The sequence below is a fragment of the Spea bombifrons genome, chromosome 1 (assembly GCF_027358695.1).
Source record: "Spea bombifrons isolate aSpeBom1 chromosome 1, aSpeBom1.2.pri, whole genome shotgun sequence".
In the NCBI taxonomy this organism is placed as follows: Eukaryota; Metazoa; Chordata; class Amphibia; order Anura; family Pelobatidae; genus Spea; species Spea bombifrons.
The window spans coordinates 44682069-44704024 of record NC_071087.1 but is presented as its reverse complement, the minus strand read 5'-3'; the positions used below and the strand labels follow the sequence as shown (position 1 = coordinate 44704024).

The following is a 21956-nucleotide window of genomic DNA, read 5'->3' as shown; positions in this document are numbered from 1 at the left end:
GTCAATTCTCGTGTTGTCGTTCCCCTTGAATTTATGTATTGTATTAAGCACTGCGTAAATTGTTGGCGCTATTTAAATAAAAGATAATAATAATAGTAATTATGCTTCTATTTTTTTAATTTTATTTTTCTAATAGAATAGGTATTCATTTGTATGCTCTTGTAAATCATACATTTCCCATACAAATGTGTTATATGTAGTTATGTCTCTAATGTATTTTAAAATCGAAAACCGTTACTGCTCACAACACATGTAATCCACAGTCTCCGCGTTGCTCGACCACTCGCCACACTTCAAAATAAAACGATAAGATTTGGGTCCACAACTTTAGAGAAAAATAATATTCAGAGAAAGTGATGAGTAAGAATTAATTAATTTACCTAATTTTGGCTTCTCTCAGTGAGGGGTCAGTCACCCCATAGGCATTATGCCTAAGCACCATCTTTGGGCTTAAGGCATTCACCTATGGGGTCACTGAGAGAAGCCAACATGAGGTAAATAAATTCATTCTTGAACATCACTTTGTCTGAATATTAGTTTTCTCTGGGGTTGTGACCCAAATCATATCATTTGACTTTGAGATGTGAGTAATGCATGCCTTATATATTTTGGTTTTAATTGATGGAGATCTTGGGCTATATACCACATGCACATATAGGCGCTTATTAATCCTGTTTATTTACATCCACTTCAAACTGAATTCAAATAAAACCATGTGCAGATGATTTCTGCTGCTGACTTTATTCATTGGTTAGTCTTATCTCCTAATTAAATACATCCGCATAACATGACTTCCTAACATTGCTACATTTTAGAAAGTATTGATATCAATTACAATGGTTTATATACAGTGGCGTCGCTACAGGGGGGCAAGGGGGGGCAATTGTCCCCCCTAGGTTAATCCTTGCCCCCCCTGTTGCCCCCCTGCCGAAATTGGAATAAAGTCGCAATGCGACTTTAAATCCCGTCTTTTTTTATTTATTTATTTTTTTAATGTGGAGGAGAGAGAGGGTGCGGCCCACGTAAGATCGGCAGCCAGGGCAACCGATCTTACTTGGGCCGCACCTCGAGCCCTGCTACTTACCTGTGGGAGGGTCTTCTGTACTGCATAGAGGAAGCGGAAGCTAGCAGAGAACGCAGAGGGAGGCCGCGCCCCCTGCTGAAGTCTGTGAGCGGCATCGAGGAGCTGCAGTGCAGGTAAGGGGGTGGGGAGGGTGTTTGAATGAGTATGGGTGATTGAGGGAATGAATGAATGTGTGTGTGATAGCATGAATGTGTAAGTGCTGGAACCTAGGCATGATGGGAGTGTGATTGCTGTTAGCAATCACACTCCTATCATGCCAAGTCAGCCAGTACATGCTGAAACCTAGCTAGCTGCCCCCCTTGTGTATTGATGCTGCCAGCAGTATGGGGTCTGCACATCACTTACAGCCACCCTGTACCAGCATGTAGTGGCTCACTTGGCATGATAGGAGTGTGATTGCTAACAGCAATCACAGTCCCATCATGCCTAGGTTCCAGCATTTACTGGTTGGATGTGTAAGTGCTGGAACCTAGGCATGATGGGACTTTGATTGCTGTTAGCAATCACACTCCTATCATGCCTAGTCAGCCAGTACATGCTGAAACCTAGCTAGCTTCCCCCTTGTGTATTGTTGCTGCCAGCAGTATGGGGTCTACACATCACTTACAGCCACCCTGTACCATCATGTACTGGCTGACCTGGCATGATAGGAGTGTGATTGCTAACAGCAATCACAGCAAGCACAGTCCCATCTTGCCTAGGTAACAGCATTTACTGGTTGCCTGGGTATGATAGGAGTGTGATTGCTGTGTGGGCAGTGTGGACGCAACCTGTGATCTATGCCTGTAATGTAGGGGTTTTAAATATACCTTTTAATGACGTGTTTTTATGTGAATTCCAGTTGATCTATACCTGCAAAGCTGGTTTTTTGCGTTATTCTGTAGAGCCATATCTATATATTTCCATACATTATTTATGTATACCTGCAAATACAGTGTTTGTATGTCTTATTCAGTTGATTAATACCTGCAATGCTGTTTCCATGTATTTATTTGATCTATACCTGCAATTCTACGTTTCATATACTATTGTATACCTGAAAATACAGGATTTGTATGTCTGATTCTGTTTATTTGATATATACCTTCAGTGCTGAGATCACAAGTGAATATCAGTTGATCTATACATGTAAAGCTTGGTTTGTGTGTTAATGTGTTGATCTATACCTGCTATCGCCAACTGGGGCTAATATTAATATATATATGGGCAGCAGGGGCATCAATACACAAGGGGCAAAAACACTAAGGGGGGTATAAACGACAATGCAGTGTGAAAAATCCATCCTGATGTAGACGTCTGTGACGTAGATTGTGTCCTGCTGTTTGTGTGTTTTTGGTTATCAGTGTAGCAGAGCGTGTCCTCGGGTGTGTGTGTATAGGTGTTGGTGTGGCAGAGCCTGTCCTGGTGTGTGTTTGGGTGTTGGTGTGGCAGAGCCTGTCCTGGTGTGTGTGTTCAGCTGTCAGTGTGTCAGAGCCTGTCCTGGTGTGTGTGTGTTTGGATGTGGGTGTGGCAGAGCCTGTCCTGATGTGTGTGGGTGTCTGTGTGGCAGAGCCTGTCCTGGTGTGTGTGTGTGTGTGTGTTTGGTTGTCGGTGTGGCAGAGTCTGTCCTGATGTGTGTGTCTGGGTGTTGGTGTGACAGAGCCTGTGTTGGTGTGTGTGTTTGGTCATCTGTTTCCTGGCACTTAACTTACAGCAGGAATTATTTAATTTATATTTATCCAGAGATAAAATGCCCTCCTGAAGTTATAGTGACTTCAGGGGACAAAACGTTCAAGACCCTGAAATCATTTAGTGGAAAAGTTATTTATTGTGTTATAATATTTATTTCAAGGATTAGTCGCACTCAATTGTGGCTTCAGGCTTCCCATGTTGAATGATCAAGTATTATTTTAGCCCAACAACAAAAGTATAATTCCATAGCACATTACTTTTGGAAATTATGAATGCCCCCCCAGTTTGACTGTGGTATCTTGTGTGCCCCCCCTATATATTGTTTCTAGAGTCGCCACTGTTTATATTCTTATGGATAACAATTAGGTTTGCAAATGGAGTAGTTTATAAAACAGTTACATTTGAGTTCCTAATTGTAGATAGCCCAAGGGGAAACTTGGGGCTTTCAATTCTTACAGCTTATTTTGTTTTAGCTTATTTAATGTTTAGGATCTTTCTGGCAACAATTAAGATAAGAACATTATAACATTATAAGCTTGTTTGAGCAGAACCCACCTCACCTTTTGTTTTCTTCTCTCAACATCATCATGTAAAGTGCACAGAATTAAACATTTGGAAGTCTTGGCCTCCTGGCTTGTGGCATTTGACAAACATTAGTACACAAATATTATCCAACTTATCCAGTGTCATGTGAGCTTTGGAGTAAAAAGTGAGTTCCATTGGTGGAGCGTTTTAAAACAAATAACTTATAAACAAATGTATATTTGGGACTACTGATTGGTAGTTTGAGTAATTAATTGGCACAATATACAGTATAATATGTTAATTTATTTGTGATATCCCATCAGAGAGAGAAAGTGTCATTAGCAAAGCCTGTCTGTTGAAGTATAGACCAAAAGTATCACCTAATATCTTGGACTGGATGCATAGAAAAAAGTAGCATGTCAGATGTGATCAGGCACAATATTTACCCTCCACGAATCAAAGAAACTTAACTAAAAGTTCTCATTCCCACAGTGGCATTGATAACGGTTTGCCCAGTGAACTGACTAGGCATGACCAACTCAATTGTTTTCAAAAGAGAGACTTCTCTCACACCAAGTCAAACATGAACTCTTCAGGTATGAAGAATGTATTTTCTCACCAATGGTTAGGTGGTTTGAGGACCATGGTAAACAATCAGGCCAACCCTGACAGATATTAATCTAACATTGACCCTTGTCATCAGATTGAAAGTGTAACAACACAAGATTTCAAACCCACACCATGCCAGATTTAACCCCTTAAGGACAATGGGCGGTCCCTAAACCCATTGAAAACAATGCATTTTGAGCCTGTACATGTACAGGCTTTGTCTTTAAAAAGACATTCCTCAAAATCTCCATGTCGGTGCATATGCTGGTTCTGGGGCTCTATCAAACCACTGTAAGAGCCATTTTGGCCAGGTAGTGAAATTTGGAACAGTGGGGAATCATTACTGTGAAAATAATAAATTTGGCTGTGTTGAATGAAAGGTTTCAACCCTAAACCCATTATTAGGAAGTAGAAGGTGTTGTATCATCAATGGCACTATGAAAATGAATTCAGCTGTACGATATATAGATGTCATACCTGGTGCAAACTGGCAAAAATAGAGAGGTACATAATCCTATCATTTTTTGGAAGTAAGACACATTTGACGTCTATTCATAAAAGGTTGACAGGAATATACCTGCAGCAGAATTGTGACCTAAACTATTTGGCTTTACTATTGATTATGAAGAGTCAATTCCAGTGGGCATCTGCTGCAGAAAGAGTTGGCTATCCCTTCTTGCTGGAGAAAATGTCCAACGTTGGTCCTTCAAAACGAATAGTTAAGTGAGGGAGTTCAAACCAAAACTTTCCTGTAAACTGTCATTAAATCTCTCTTTTAAGTGAATAAAACCCATCCGTGTTTTCCTCTTCATGAACATATGAACAGGAAAAGGATATATCAATATGTTTTCAACGTGAAGGGGCAAATGAAGACTTTGCCAATCACAGCACCTGCTTTTCTTAGTTAAGCTCTTAAATGAGTGTAATTAGTGCTAAGATGCAGAGGAAATTACAGTGCAGTGAGAACATCCTTTCACTTTTTATTTTGGTGTCCAAGGAAATAAAAGGAGATTAAATTAGGAAAGAGATACATCTGAGCTTTCACCAGCCTGAAATTGTTTTCTTGCTAAAAAGATATTTTATGAGAAAAACAGATTTTTTTAAAAAAAATTACATCAAATTATACATGCCAAAAAGTCTTGATACATTGGTAAGTTTCAAGTTTAAAATAGCTAAACTATTAGGTTCGCATTTGCAATATAGACTCTGTTATTGTTTGGTAATTGTTTTGTTAATGATGCATTTTAATAGCCTATGGTGTCAGCGAACACATGACTGCTTAGGCCCAGATGCTCCAGAAGGACCAATCCAACACCTTCACCCACCCACCCCAAATAAAGACATGAATGTGGTGTGGGTGAGGGTGCTGGCCACAACTTTATTAACCATCCCCCATAATAACATAACAGTCACATAACCAATAACAACCCGCCAGCAGCTAGGCCCAAGCCCAGCAGGTGGTTGAAAAGCCACATGATACCAAGAGTTCTGGCCCAGCGGCTGCCATCAGCCACCCGCTGGACCCGCCTCCCCAAGCCCATTCCGTGCTGTGTCTCTAAAATTAGAACCACAGAACAAAAGAACAACCAAACACATCCGTAATTAAACATCACAATACATTTAAAGGGGAGGGCCTTTGTCATTGCCTTTTACGCCCTAGCATGCAACAACTGCCCAACGAGGGCCACAGTAATTCTGACCATCCCCTCACCTGGGCCAGCAGTCATATTTCCCCTTTCCTTATATTTTGGGGGGGGGGTACTTATAAATATATGTAGTAGATACGTATCGTGATTTCTTACATCACTTTAAAAAAACAACAGCTCTCCCAAAGATAAATTCTTCCTAAGTGTTCCTCTGGTGTCTCATGATTAATGGCCTGTGTTTAGAGGATAGCCTGTGGGAGATAAGAAAATAATGCTTTGTTTTCCCCATTGTGCATTAACTAGTTTATGCCAGCATTTTTTTTAAAGTTTCACTGTTATACAGGTTATGTGTTCACTAAAATAAACCACAACATTTCTTTTTAAATAAACCTTTGAAAAGTAACTTTTCTGGGGAGGGGATTGACTGGACTTTTTTAAATATTCAAAAAATAACTCAATATTCAATGTTTTTAAAATTGTTATTATTCAATTTAGTTATATTTAATAATGATAATATTCTACTTCATTTAACTGTCCCACGTGCATAGAGTTCCTCCAATCCAATACTAAAATTCAGAATGAGAACCCATGAAGAAATGAGACTTAATAATACAGCATGGCTCTCTTTTACTAACAGTAAATATGGTTCCTCCCAAGTGTCCATCTGTCTTGGCTCCACTGGGGACCATGGGCCAGTTGGGGAGATCCTCTGGGTTGGTTACTTGGAGAGCTCTGGGTACCCCGGAGAGATCTTTTATATATACGTGGACGGGATCATAATTCTTACATATCAAAAATCTGTTTGTAAACAACATTTAAGGCAAAAACTGTTGGGTACCAAGCAACCCTAGGTGAGAGTATGAACAATTTTTACCTGGACTGCGTTTTGTAGCTGTAACCCTACAAAAACAACAATAGTTGTTTATTTCAGAAATAATGTCTGTTTTCCCCAGTGCATATATTGTTTGAAATGTTTAATACATTTTCAGCATTTTTAAGTGAAGATAAATTTAAGCCAAACCACTATGTTTAAAAAAATAAAAAAGCAGAGTTCTAGGTTCAATATGTTCCATTTCGACTTCATGATGGAACGGCAGTGTCACTTTGTCACCATATGGCTTGCTGTGTCTTCTTATGGCTGAGATTTTTTTCTTGTTCTTAGCATGACTTGGAGGTGCATCAATAATGAGATCAATAACGAGACAATAATGAGAAAGGTGTTGTTCGCATCAGTGAAGTAGTTACTGGAAGTCACATTGCCAGTGGTTATATCATCTCCCCATGAGGTTTTATAATGAGCGGGGCAGAATTACATAGGCAAGACATATAGTGTTTTTTGGGACAGTTCTTTAATATGGTCTGCTGCAGAATAAAGCCTTGGGGAATCAAGTATGGCTAGCAAGCCGTGCACAGAGCAGCTAATGAATTGGTTTAATGAAAATGCTGCCATCCAGTATCCAATGCATTCCAAAGTGTCTTATGTATCTTAGGACTTTGCTGTCGGTTATATAAGGCCTACACCCTCTTATATTGCACTGATAATCCCATTGCCCTAGCACTAAATGTAAAAAGTTTAACCCCGCCAATGCACTTCCCCCAAACCCCTTAAGCCAGAAGTATTACAAATACTACTCTATAGGGTACTATGTAAGGGATGGGTATGGCCCTCTATAATACATCAAAAATATGTATGTCTACAATGACGAGATGTTGCTGAACATAAATTGGGTCATTTTTCATCATTGGCACCTACTGTGTGGAAGAAATTCTAAGCAAAATTGCAAAAAAAAGTGCTTTAGGGCAGAGGGTGCACTCTGATTGGCTGTTCAGCTTCCTTCTTCTTCCATTGCTTCACTGCCTTCCCTTTCCCTTCCGTCCATGTTAGATGGTCATATTATCTCAGCCACAGGCTGCGCAGGAAACTGTACCCTGCTGGAAAGAGGTCTGCAGCCCCAACCAACAGGAGTGTCTTGCAATGACTGATAGCAACTCTCAGTTTAGAGGAGCTTTAGGCACTTTATTGACTTCACATGCGCAGTGCCTGTTTTACAGTGAACCGTAGTTAGCCCATGTGTGCTCCTTAATCTGGGCTCAGGTATAAATATATATATATTTTTAGAGGGAGTTTCAAATTGTTTAATGGTGTTTGCAAAATTACACCAAGATACATTTTAAAGTCATATCAGTTTTTGCCAGGGAGACAACATACATTTTCCCTTTGTCTAATACTTTGAATGCAGACTTTTACAATGCAGACAAGTTGTGTATGTGGAGATCCCACCTACCAGATCACTATGATAACCTATCAGTTAATAGATGGCAGAATAGTTACTTTTGAACCATCATTTCATCAACAGATAGATCCCCTATAGAACCAGCTAACAAAACCAGTCCTTCCACTGCCATCATGCCAAATTGGGCATGATAATGGTCTGTGGACAGAGACCTCATGGAAATTACCAATATTGTTTGCTGCACATTTTTCCAAATAGTTTCAAATGACTCCTATAATACAATTGTTTTAATGTAGATTATATGATTGTATAATTTTTACAGAAAAATGAATTCTGCTCTACTGCCACAAACATTAGGTACTACATAAATAAGTTATGTACTCAAATTAGTAATAGTGTGTTAGTAAGGTGCCATTATGAGAATTAATCTGGAGAGTAGAGAGCTGTGTTTCTCCCTCTAATGCCTCCTTCTTGTTCTCTTATTTCTGCATATCTTGTGCCTCACTCAGATTTTGTGTTTTCAGGCAGTGACCTCCTTCTGTCTGTCTGCTTTAAGTGTTACTTGTAGCGGTTAACAGAACCAGCATGTACCCAAAATATCACCAGGAAACAATTCTTATCAGAAGATCAGGTTCTCTTAGTTTGGCAGGTGTGGACACTCTGAATCAATGTAGCACTCTTGGAATTCAAAGGTCATTGTAGAATGAATAATTTATTACACTAAAGTAGTCTGAACAAAATATTAGTAGTGTAAACTTCTTTTAGGAGTGTACTTTCTTTTTGTATGATCCTACAAAGACAACTCACATAAAAGAAGGCATGTCAGTGCTGTCAGAAAGGTCCTACTATTCAATTTTTGACACATGTTCTCTTGGGTCTATAAGTTGTGTAGCTCGACCCTTTCTTTTAACAAAGAGTGTGTTTGTTCCAATTCAGAGAATCTCTAGACACATTTCTAGCCAACTTCCCCGATAAAAGACAATTAATTGTTGGACATTGAAAAGAAAGCTTGCTGCAAGATGGAAACAGACAGCCTCTTCATGACAAGTGACAAATCCTTGCTCTATTCAGGCCAGCACTGGGCTTTTCTGTTATCACCCACACAGCCATAGTTACGTTTGGCTGGCCTTGTGTGCTTGGAATATTCTTTGCCAATGGAATGGTAACTAAAGGAGGCCACCTGCATCTTTATTTCCAAGCAATGAGCTCTTCAAAGGACCAGTCTTCCGTTGCTGAAGGGATATGCATTGCTGACAACCACCAGGGGACTTGCCGTTTCACGGACCCTTTGTGGGATACCTTAGCATTAGGAAATGTTGCTGAAAAAATGTAATTTTGTTTTTTAGCATACAAAATGAGAAACAGTGTACAATCTTAAATGTGTAAGATTATTCCCTGCCTCTCAACTTGATGTCCTGGCGTTCTAACCTTTTATTACATTATTCAAGTAAAGGGGTGGGATCACATTTCATAACTTTTTCTCAATTTTGTACACCTTTTGTACAGTAACATGTTTCTTTTGCTTTATATTGAGCCTCTGTGGATTGTTTCCTTCCTCATTGCTTCCAAAATATCACCAGTGTTGTAGAATAATGCACCTGGCTTCAAATTGTAAAGCTTTGTAGTAAAAGTAACAAAACATCTAATACTAAAATCCAGGAGAAATTAAAAGCTCTCTCGGTTCCTTCTCTTGTATACTCACCTGATTTCAATCCTTATAAAACACTGATGTCGACAAATAGGTATATTTATGAAGATAAGCACCATTTTGTATACAGTACAGTGTCCAGTAAAAACAGTGTTTGGTTTTAGCTACATACTAAAAATGCTGCCAGCGGCAAATGCTATTATCAATGAAAAAGTTATTAATACGTATTTTGCCTGTCACACTGTTGAAATAAGATTGTACGTTCTCTTTGGTCATCTGCCACTTTTCCTAAATATCACATGTAATGATAAATACAATGGAGTATAATAGTAAGAAAAACTTCCTTACGTTACATCTAAGCCGCTGACCCTCTAGTTTTCTAGATTAAGGTGGAGTAGGAGACATACCTGAGGCAAACAATCCATGACTCCGTCCTGTTAGACTGCTAGATCATACTCATTCTACATACACTTCGTAATCATGAAAGTCTGCTCAAAAACTATTAGTGGCACAGGGCAGTTTAATGGGACATTTTAACAGGATTTACAATGTGAAACTTAAAAAATGGGTAGTTTTGCTAAATGTGCTTCCTCCGTGACATCATCATGCAGTGCCACATGCATGTTAATTGTTTTCATTTGCAACCAGTCATTCATAAATATGCTTTATTGAATTTTCTTTTGTTTCTCCTTTCTAGGTAAGTAGCCGAGTTATGAAGAAGTAATTACGTATGACCACCATGATGCAAAAGGTACATTGATATATGTTCCAAAAGGAGGAGAGAGCTTGCTTTTATATAGTACTATTTGAAAAGAAACCATGTTTATAATAACTTCTAATAAAACATATTGTACATGGAAGATTAGCATTTAAATACAATCATTAACGGTGTGACCATATTTCAGATGGATACTTTTACTTTCTGACAAACACGTTTTTACAAACTTCTGCTTGGTCCAAGCGGTGTTCAGGCTTAGGCCTAGAAGGCCTCGGGCTTCATCCCCTCTGCTGCATAACAGGGGACAGATCGCCCTACTGGGTGATCAGGCTTCCCGGTGCGCCACTTCATCTTGGGCTGGAGATCTCGCTTGTAACAGGCCCATATATACTATGGAGCCTCCAAAGTGTCCTTACTATGCACCACACATACCACCACTACCATGCACATACCACCTAGCATGGTAGACAGCAGCCACAGAGGTAAATGGGGCAGCTTGGCTACTTTCTCTGGTTAGGACAAGGGCAGTGCCCAGCCAAGGCATGTCTCTGGGTCCAAACTGTGGTGTGTTGCATTTCTGTGAGCAGATTGTTCTATTGGGTGATAGGGGTTCCCAGCACAATAGGTCAGTTGGGGAGATCAGAGAGGCAGAGTATCCACATTAATCCTTGCTAGAAAAAAGTCCTGAGTGTAGCTGAGTCAGGCCCAGGGCAGCGGCACTCATAAATACACCACTGGATTCACGATAGCATAGGTTTTTCCTGAACACCGAGTGACAACTGTATCTATAAGGTCTACTCCATTATTTTCTGTTCTTGTGTTATCAGCACCCGTACTTCAGAACTCCACACTGAACCAAAATGCTGACGGGAGATGCTTGTTTAAATTACAGTAACACCATTTTACAAACCTAAATATGTGATCACTGTTATCCAAAGGTGAACTCAATGAATCTAACTTCAAATTCTGCCATGCTGTAAATCTTGGTGTTAACGAGTGACACAAGGCAGGTGTTTTCCATGAACATCACACTTTTTTTTTTTATAATCCATGCTTTGATGAATTTGTAACTTTGGACAATTACTAAACTATGCTTTTTTGAAATAAAAATCACTGTGAAACAAATAACTGAGAAAGGTCTTGTGAGGTGGAATGTAGGATACAGTAGACTTTATTCTATGTCTGTTCATATGCCGCGTAAATACCAATTTTGGTATGGGTAAAATGGGTTTGTGGAAGGGGGTTGAAAAAAGGTAGGGCAAAGGAAGACAAACAGTATTGTGGCTGATTATTCTTTAAGGGACACTGAAGCGGCAAATGTTCTTGTGTATAGTGAACATCTGTTACAGTGTATAGTGATCTATCCTGCAATGTTATGTTGGCTTACCATTGTATATCTCTTGGTATATTTCACTTTTACTCATGGTAACTTTGCTACCTATAAGGACGTTACTGTAACTTTCATGTTTTGATAAAATGTTTTTGTGTGACACAATATTTTCGATAATTTAAGGTATTTTCATAGTCAATCAAGCTCTCTATATGAAGAAAAGAAGTATTCTTCCTTCAAAGATGAAAAAATCCAGTGTGCTTTGTATGATAAAACCTTGATACAGTGAATGTTCTTAAAATAACAATACTTTTTGTTCAGATTTAAGTTCTGCCAAGATAATTGTGTGTCTGATAGTTGATAAACAGTTGAGATGTAAGAGAATTTAATTTGTGTGCGGATTTGTATAGGTTAGTCCTCTTTGAATATGGCATAACTACCAAGTGTCCCTAACTTTCCCTCTTTTGGGACCATCCTCGAATCCCTCTACCCCCTTCCTTCTAGTGATGTCTCTAAAAAGAAAAACACTGCTTTCAGTTCACAAGTTATTTGTATGTGTAGTGGCAAAGTTGTGTTTTTCTACACTAAAGCATGAACAGTATACATTTTAAGATTTACAAACATACCATATGGTAGTTTTTAAGATATTTTTAATAAAAGATTTGCACGTGCATTGGCTGATCTGCCAAGAAGATGATGTATTCTTCCAGCATGCAGCTGACCTACCTTCCCTATCTGCTAGCGGAACCATTTCTAGGTTTTTGTAAGAGATGAGAGTTACACGAGCTGTTAAAATCATAATGAGATCCACAACAGGTAGGGGGATCTTTTATTTTCATTACTTTTATCTTAAAAACTGCTGCATGGGGTTTGAAACAAACAATAGCACAAGCTATTGACAGGTGTATCCAACGAGGGTCGTAGTGGTTATTAATAATACATAGGTAAAGCAGTGTCGTGAGAATTCCCACCTCATTTTGACTGACTCACAGCTTATTCTTTAATGACTAGACCTCTGTACCAACATGTTAAATTGTATACCTTATGTAGAACATTCCGTCAGAGAATATGTACTGCATTGTGTCCCCTTAGATAACAATAGGCTTAAAGTATGTGTTAACATCCTGCTCGTGTGTGGAGATGATCAAGATGAGACAACAAGTAGGTGTCACCCTCCCACTCTTTGGATTCTTTTGTCCTCATTTGTTTAGAATTTCTTTGGATATCGTACAAGATCAAAATACAGAGTCATCTTTAAATAGCTCGCTTGCAATAAAAATAAGAACAAACAGAAGATGTTGCTTGCCCAGAGACAAATGCAGATGTCTGACTGTTGACATGGATACAGAACATGAATCTGCCAACACGACTCTATGAAAGGAAGTTCTCTAAACTCAAGCCTTACTGCAGTGTTTGTACCATGCAGCAGCTGAATACAATAGAAGGGCTGGATACTTTCTGACGTTATTTCAAATTGCAGTCATCGTCCAGAATAAAGGTGCAGTTATGGGAAAAAATGTTAAATATGGAGCAACATGCCCAGCATGTGTATTTCACAACTCAGTGGGTGAGGAGACTTTGAAGAAATCTAACTGATTTAACTACACGTTATACAAATTTTAATTAAAGTGTGCCATATCACAATACTTTAAAGCAAAAAAAGCTGAATCTCTAAAAGGTTGCACTCTTGTTTAGAAATATCTAAATAAAACTACAAAATCTTGACTGTAAAGAGCTAAATTGAATTGCTGTATTTGCTCTATTATAAGGCAACCCGATTATAAGACAACTCCCCAAACTTATCACTGATATTACTGAAAGAAAAAAAGAAATGGCCTGAATATAACATGACCCTATTGGAAAAATCAAAACCACTTTTTTGCTTTCGTTACTCACACTCCAACTCACTCTCTCTCTAACACACCTGACTCTCTTACGCTCCCTGTCTCACTACCTTCTCCTCCGACCGTAGCTCTGCCTTTTTTGTTCTTCTGTCTTCTTCTGTTTTCTTTCTTCTCCCCGATATCAGCTCCCTTATCCGGGTATTTACGCAAAAGGGCGGAGACTCCGCTGCACCGCCTCCCTCGATTGGATCGGCTGTCCCCATGGTGCTTGCTGTGGCTCCACCCTTTTGTGAATACACTCAAGAGGCTAGAATGTTGAAGACGGATTTGCAGAGAAAAAGAGGTGCAGAAACACACCATAACTTTTACTTGCTTGCATATTCTCTTTGAAGCCAGCGTAGTACTAACATTGAGCTGTCACAGTTAATTTGGCTTTATCACTTACATTAAATTGATGCCCTGGTTCACAAATATTTTGCCTCTCCTAACTGGTAAAAGTGAAATATATATTTATCAATGGTTACAGGGTTTTTGGCACTTTGCTCCTGCACCATCTATAATTCAGGTAAAATTAGTTTTACAATGAAATGGATGTTCATATCCATAAAGTGAAAAATCAAACCTTTTCATTACAACAAGGCTTGACAAATTCCAGGATCCAGGTGGCTGTGGCTTCTAGATTTTTAGATCTAGCTCCTATCTTTTTTGTGCCAATTTATATTGCTCTCTATGGGTGTAGCTCTTTCTGGCTCCTAAAAAATATTAAGCTGGCTCCCAGATTTGTGTCTGGCTCCTAACTTCTACACAAATTTGTCTAGCCTAGATTTTTCGTTGCCATAACACATAAAATATTGCAATAAGACCTCACCACATTCCTTCATGCTGCAGCAGTGGATGCCACATTCAGCCCATCACTGTTAAAATGGAAAAACAATTCAATTTTGTCTGTCTTCCAGTGTGATATCATCATATTCTACCCAGTCTTGTAGTACTTACATAGACGTTCTCTTGCTTTTAATTGGTTTAGATTGCTCATTTGTAACATTTAAGCTCAAAATGATCAAATTAAAGAGTCAGGTGATCAATAATTTTATAATGCATATTGCTTTCCCTCCGACTATCCTATCTTCTTGGTAACTACACAGTACATCTCTAATTATATTCTGTCTCTCTTTTTTCTTCTCTCTGTCTCTGCAGCAATTTCATTTATAGGAAATTATTTTTGAAAAGGTCACTTTGTTTTATATACAGACAAGAACACACATCAGATAGCTGGGTGGCATTTGGGAGCAAATTGTTGGTGACACGGAACATGTTTGATAAAGTGCTGGAAAACATTAAATCGTTGTAGACAGTAATAATTCTTGAGAATGTTTAATTAGGATGTTGAGAAGTTAATAAGAGCTGGGTCATGTGGGGTGAGCAGTGCTTCTAGTGATGCTTTTTTTTTTAAGCAAAATTGTCGTGACAGTCAATAGGAAAAATGGTCAACTGAGTACTGCAGAGTGATCCTTTGTTGGTCAGTTGACCCTTTTATCCAGAAAATCAACTGCATGTGGAAAAGGCAACTCTAGTCCTAATGGCTGTGTCTGGAGATGCCCCTTGTTCCCAGGCAAATCATCACCAGCTACAAAGTTAAATAAATGGAGATGTCTGGTTATGGATTATTTTATAGATGGAACTGTTTCATCATTATAAGAATCCATGGCAGTCAACTTGAGGGACATCATATTCCAGCAATGAGGAAAAATATTCCTGCAGCCCACATATGTTTCATCATTTATCTTGAAGCTATTAAGGGCCCTGCATTTTTTTTCATTTATCGTAGACTTCACCCCCCCTTCGAGATTCCACTGCCTATTTACTATACACCTCTTGGCAGAGAATTGTTGGTACCTCCTGTCTTCTGTGCAAAATAAGATGGGAAAAATCATGAGCATGTGCCTACAGTGTCAGAGACCTCCTAAAATTAAATTTTAGTGACATTGTTGTAATTATGGCACAGTATACCAACACATTATGGGAAATATTATAATACAGCAAAACCAGACTTCAGGAAAAGTCTGTGTGGCATTTTGATCTCAGCTTCTGGTCTATAATAATAGACCATATGGTGAATAAACCTTTAACAAATTACAATGTGTGAAATGTGGCTTTTTGACGATATATAGTGAACATTTTGGCATTTTACCATATCATTGTACAGAAACCTATTATTCAGAATCAGCTTGATATTACAGTAGTGAGAATAGACTTATATATTCAGTGTGTGCTGCTAGGCATTTTTCATGTTGTTGGACTAAAACTCCCAAAATGCTTGTTACATATTGAACGGCTACAGGTTGCCCATAGTGGCTGTGTAACTATTCTTCTATATAAATAATCCATTGTAGTTATTTAGGGTTTACCCTCAACCCTTTGCTTAAGCAAATTCACAAGTACTGTAAATGTAACAGCTATTACTGAAGTCCATCCCTGCGGCTGAAATTTGAGTTAGCATTCATGTGACCCTGTAAACTATTTAAATGTGAGCCACATTTCAGGTGTATGCTGTATAATAATTCCTTCATCAGAGCTTGTATTGCAACAGGCCTACCAGTTACACATCAGAGCCATTATACTGGATTGCCAGATTGCCACAGTCTATGGACTACCATTACAAATATGTATATATAAGAAGCTAAAAGAACCATGAAAAAGTTATGCAACGCTACATATGACCTAGACCCTGTCCCAACTTGTCTTATCTCTTCATGCATTGAAACACTTGCCCCATCCCTCACAAAAATAGTGCAGTGTTCATTAAAAACTGTAAACTTCCCAGATCATCTAAAAGAAGCAGTGGTGAAACACCTCCTAAAGAAACCTTCATTAGACACAGACTGCATGACAAATTGCAGACCAGTATCCAACATTTAATTTTTGAGGAAAATAATTGCAAAAGTAGTGGCAACACAACCGAAGCCCCATCTATCAAGCTGTGACATCTTTGATCCTTTCCAGTCAGGTTTCAGATGCCACCACAGAACAGAAACAGCACTAGTCTGAGTGCTAAATCATCTATTTATGGCAACAAAGGTGATTAGTCCATCCTAATCCACCTGGATCTCTCATCTGCATTTGACACCATTGAGCATGGGGTTTTAATAGAGCGCTTACAGCGCATCTGTGGTCTAGGAGGCACAGTCCTTAACTGGTTTCTGTTGTTTGTCACTGGTAGATCACAAAGAGGAAAATCCGGATCATGCTCATCAGCTCCAACAGATTTAGCTTGCGGAGTTCCACAAGGTTCCATCTTACTTGATACCATTGGGGGACACCATTAGGCAACATGCCCTTGAATAACATCACAGATGGCACACAACAATACTTCTCATATGCCCAAGATACTAAAGACTCAAAATCAACAATCAATCAATCAACAATCAATAGGTGCTCAGCAGACCTCATAGAGTACATTAATGCGAGCAAGCTAAAAGTGAACCCATACAGAGTTACTCCTGCTAAGGGAACCTCTGGCAACAAGACTATGTTATGACCACCCAACTGGCCTGGAACTTGGAGGCTTTGAGCTTATAAATTCAACAGAGATACAAAATCTCAGAGTGCTGATTGATTCTGGACTGTCATATAAAAAGCAGATTTCTTCTGTAATAAAATCTGCCTTCTTTCACCAGAGAAACATATCCAGGATATGACACCTCATTGCATCATGCATTGGTGAGCTCTCGACTAGATTACAGTAATATATTTTACCGGGACCTCCCAGAAAAAGAACTCCATTGCCTAGAGGCAGTAAAAAATGCAGCTGGCAGACTATTAACCAACCAAACTCATTCATGTCACATAACCCCTGTTCTCCACTCCCTGCATTGGCTTCCAATTAAATGGTGAACATACTTCAAAGCCTTAAAAAAATTAAGGCCTGTGGTACCCGAAATATCTCCTCACGCCCTATATTCCATCTCACTCCCTTCGGTCAGCCAACAGATCCATCCTGTGAGTGTCCAGAATAAAGACCAAATCGGGTTCCCAGGTATTTTGCCACGCTGCCCCCACACAGTGGAACTCTTTGCCATGCTCAATCAGAGTTGGCACCATCACTACAAACCTTACAGAAGCTAAAGACCCACCTCTTTTATCAGCATTAAGTATGTTCATCTGACCATCAGAAACCTTTAATTGATATGTCTGTTTATATATTTGTAAAGCGCGTTGTCACAGGGAGAAAAGAACTATAAAAATTGCAAATTATTATTATAAAACTTGGATGTGGTGTAGGTGGAGTCGATGTATAAACTGCTGCTCTGTTACCGGTAAGAAATTAATTACTGCCATATGAATATATATTATAACTTTTTTCTTGTGTCTTAAGGATCTGTGATTCATGTTGCTCCGTTTGTGAGATTCCACACAAATAAATGTTCGTTGTGCCCATTACATACCAGCCAAAGCACTTCATTTGGTTCTATCTTCTGTCGTATGTGGTGTCAAAAAGTTGTGTATCAAACCAGCGATAAAGGAAATTGAATATGTGAGAGGTCACATGCATGTTTCTCCTGGTCAGTTCAACCAATTGTGGTTCTGAAGTGATTTTAATTTAGTGACCACACGTGGCATTTTAAAGGGAATTCCTGTTATGGCTCCGTAGAGCCTTTTGCATACGCCCAATACATTGTACAGATAAATATAATTCTTCTTTTGCAGAAGCGATGACCTGTAGTTCAATTTCATGATCCACCTGATTTTTTCATAATGTCCCTAATAATATACACTTAAAGGAAAATGCATTAATAATACATGCAGAACACTGCCGAGTACATTCAGCTAATTTCCGTTGGTGATATTTATAACCCCATGATGGTTTACTGGCTGGCCACAAACCCTGGAGGATCTCGCAAGGTTGTATCAGTGTCTGCTGTTGTCCTACAGATGATAACTGTATAACTTGTGACATGCTATTAACCTTTCTGTACAGTTCAACCTTTTATTTGCTGTACTCCTATCGGTGTGCTGAAGGGTTACATAATCAAGCAATTCAAAACCCACAATTTCCTTTACAATATTGCCTTTTATTATGCACAGTGGACGGTTTGGATTTGCACATTGAAGCTATGAATTTAGTAACATAGTAATTTAGATTGATTCAGAAGAAGGCAAAAAAACCTTCATTGAAGTGATTTCTAATTGTCCTTAAAAAGGGGGAAAGTTCTTCTGAAACTGGTAGCATTTTTGATCACATACATTTAAAAAGTTATTTTTTTCCCCCCAATATATTTTCCGAGTAGCTCTGAGTTACACATACTGGCAGTAGTGTGACAAACTTGTCAGTTGTCAATAGGAGTTTAATTTGTGACTTGTAATTGGAACATTTCCAGATATTAATTGAATGATATATCCTTTTCTTCAGTGTTTTATGATGGTTGGACTTCTTCATCTGCCAAAGGTCCCATTTGATGAGGTGCTAGGAGAACACAAAACATAACATTTTAAAACTTTGCACGTAAGGTGTCCCTTGGTAATCTTCCACCTACATTCTGTAAGGATTAATGTACACTATTGTTGATTTATTCTCTTTCTGGGTGAAATAAAAACTCTAAAACTAAGGCTGACTGAGGCATCACACAGTTAACAAGTTGTCACTAGACAGAGGTTAAAAATTCTATTTTCTAATTTTCCTAGGACAGTTTAAATAAAGTTTGATTGACAGCTACAGTGATCCACACATTAGTGGATTAAAAGCCTACTTTAAGAATATGTGGCATGACTCTGTTCAATACATTTGCTGGTGGGACCAAGTAAAATCCAAAACCATGGGCTAATGTGATCCAAACAAGTGCATTGGAGATTGGATTGGTGTGGTTCATGTGTCTTCTGCAAGTTTCCATAGAAAGTTGTTCTCCTTGTTTTTTTTTGTTTTTTTTTTTAAACGGTTTCAGTACACATGAGTAGACATTCTCTTTAGTGAATACAAGGTAGATTACAACTAAATATCTTTCTCATTGCTGCTATTTTATTTAGTATCCTTATCCAGTGTTGCACAGCACTGATGTGTGTTTCCGCATCATACATAATTCAGCTTTTCCTAAAACCAATATGATGGACAGTTCAGATTGTTCACAGCCTAGTGTAAAATAGGTATGGAAACAGTGTCTCTGTCAGCCAGGCCTACCACGGTATTCTATTAACACCACCCATGAGTCAACATGTCATGCAGAGAACAGTCACTTGACAGTTGCTATGGGCACCAAGGCAAGGTGGTCTCTTTGTTGCAACAATGAAATTAATCAGTATACGCTACTGTAATTGACATGATTGCAGATGTGAAAAATTTACTCAGTAGCTCTGCCTATGTGTGCAACATACCAAATCACTCAGAGGGCCTTTCATGAACTGTTATAACGGGTCATATCCTGCAGCTCATCTAGAAGAAATGTAGTCATTGAACTCTTCTTCAAACTGTTTATTCTTTAGACAAATTGTGCAGATTAAATAAAAATAAATAAACATAAAAAACCTAGCCGCCACCAGAGCACCAACTAAACAAATGTCCACCTGACTAATACCGGATGGCTAAATCTTCCTATTAGGGAAAAAACTAAGCAAATTTAAGAAATCATATGCAAAAGCCACAATCGACAATAACAAGGTGCCTTCAGACTGCAACTTTACCCTCTCAGCTACCTGTAAGGTATGGAAGGCTCTGAGCCCCACCTGTTCAGACCTTTTTTAAACCCATTTATTTTGATCTGGTTCATTAACACAGCCTGACCAGATGTGTTTCCTGTAGAGAAATTTTGTTTTTCTTAAATGAGACCTTGTAGAGAATAAAAACTATGTAATATGAGGTTCAAAACATCTCCCCTACCAATCATCTGACACTGTCACAAAGTGGTTTTGTTTTAGATATTATTGGCTACAAATACAAAACCAGAAAAATATTAATCAAAACAAATATCTGTAAACTTCAACAAAAATGAAATAACTCATACTACAAACTGAACCACCCTGGCCATGGTAAGTTTTAGTGTAAAATCAATGTAGGAGTGATTATGAGATCTGCTTGCTAAGTGTATGGGTCCACTTTAGCAGGTATGGGTTGTTTTTGGATTTGTGCACTGGTTATGCTGGATTGTATACTTGTCACTATGATTTCAGCATTATTTTCAGCAAAAAAAAAAAAAAGTTTTGTTTTGAATTGAGTCCAAGTAACACCGGCAGGTACCAGGATTCCAAGGCAATCCATAATCTTCTAGGTGTTGGGAAGTGGTTTTTGACTACACCCACTGCCCTGAAGACCTCCATAGATAAACGCTCACCCAAGTCCTTGAATATATATGTGTATGTATACCGTATATATATATATCCACACAATGACCGTGGTAAAACCACTGATTGCTTTTATTACCAAAATTGTGAGACTTCCTTGTGTGCATACAGCAGATTGACAAAGTAGGCTGACACAGAAACATACATCAGGAATATTTACTTAAAGTGTTTTTGTGTCTGGGGTTTCTTATATTGACCCCAGATGCACAAAGCCCTAAAATGCCCTTAGAGCATTCCACTTGCCCTGAGAACACGGACCCTGTCAGTACTGAAGCCACCTGAGGTACATCTTCAGGTGCATTTTTAACATTTCTGATATTGTCAGAATGGGCTGTCTACAGTATGTAATTGTAATGATAATACTGCTTTCCGGAACACGAAAGTGCTTTCCTCTTAAAAAAATTATGTCATAATGCCCCGTGGATGGAAATGTAATTGACATTGAGCTGCTATTATAGCTGTGGAGCTAATTGAGTTGCTTGCTGGCCTTGCTTACAGGAAATCAGGATATAGATTTAGCATTTTACTAAAGTTGGAGTGTTTTTCAACATTTTCTTGTCTACTGCGTGTAATAAACAGCTCTGGCTGAAAGAAGCCTTACATATTTAAAAACAACAGCACAACTTTTAAATGCTTTTCCACTTAAACATTGATTGCATTCTCCTCTATGTTTAGCATCATTTTATTCTTTCATGTTTCATAAAAACAACCCAAAAAATATTTAAGAAGCCTTTTCTCAGTTTCTAGCAGCAACGTATCGCTGCCTGTTTTTGTGACGCATGGCAATTGTGTTTCCAGCAAAAATGCTATTTTATTAAAGACTTATTACTGGGAAGGGTTTGGTAATTTAACAGTTCTAGGAATGATGTTTCTACTGCAGCATTTAGTTACAAATAAGGTGGAACGGCACCTTTAACTTGGATATAACATGGGTCCTGGCTGTAATTATGTAAATGTATTTAGTGGGTGGCCTACATTGAGAAGATCTGTACACATTATCTAGAAGATTGTTTCATAAGCTTTCGTTACTGCCAACAAAACTGGCCTGTGGGCAAATCATCTGCCTTTCTTTTGACAGAATTTTATTGGTCTTAATTAAAAACACTGATTCATATTTCACACTTCAGGAAACATAGGAAAAAATGATAGTTCATAAAAGCTGCACTGTATTATTATATATTATATCTTAACAATGGTTTCATGACATATACAGTATCTCAAAAAAGTGAGTACACCCCTCATATTTTTGTAAATATGAGTGGTGGGACCAGCAACATAGGAGGGAACGTAGGATTATTATTATTATTTATTGTTTTAT

The 21956-nt window shown here is 38.5% G+C and overlaps 1 protein-coding gene across 1 annotated transcript in view; it reads left to right on the top strand.

Moving 5' to 3' along the window:
• The window catches only part of ANK2 (ankyrin 2), a 210166-nt gene that overhangs the window by 6698 nt on the left and 181512 nt on the right, over positions 1 to 21956 (top strand). Inside the window, exon 2 of the mRNA XM_053461465.1 lies at positions 10115 to 10168. Coding sequence (XP_053317440.1) covers positions 10148 to 10168 — 21 coding nt within the window. The 5' untranslated portion in view covers positions 10115 to 10147. The remainder of the gene's footprint in view (positions 1 to 10114; positions 10169 to 21956) is intronic.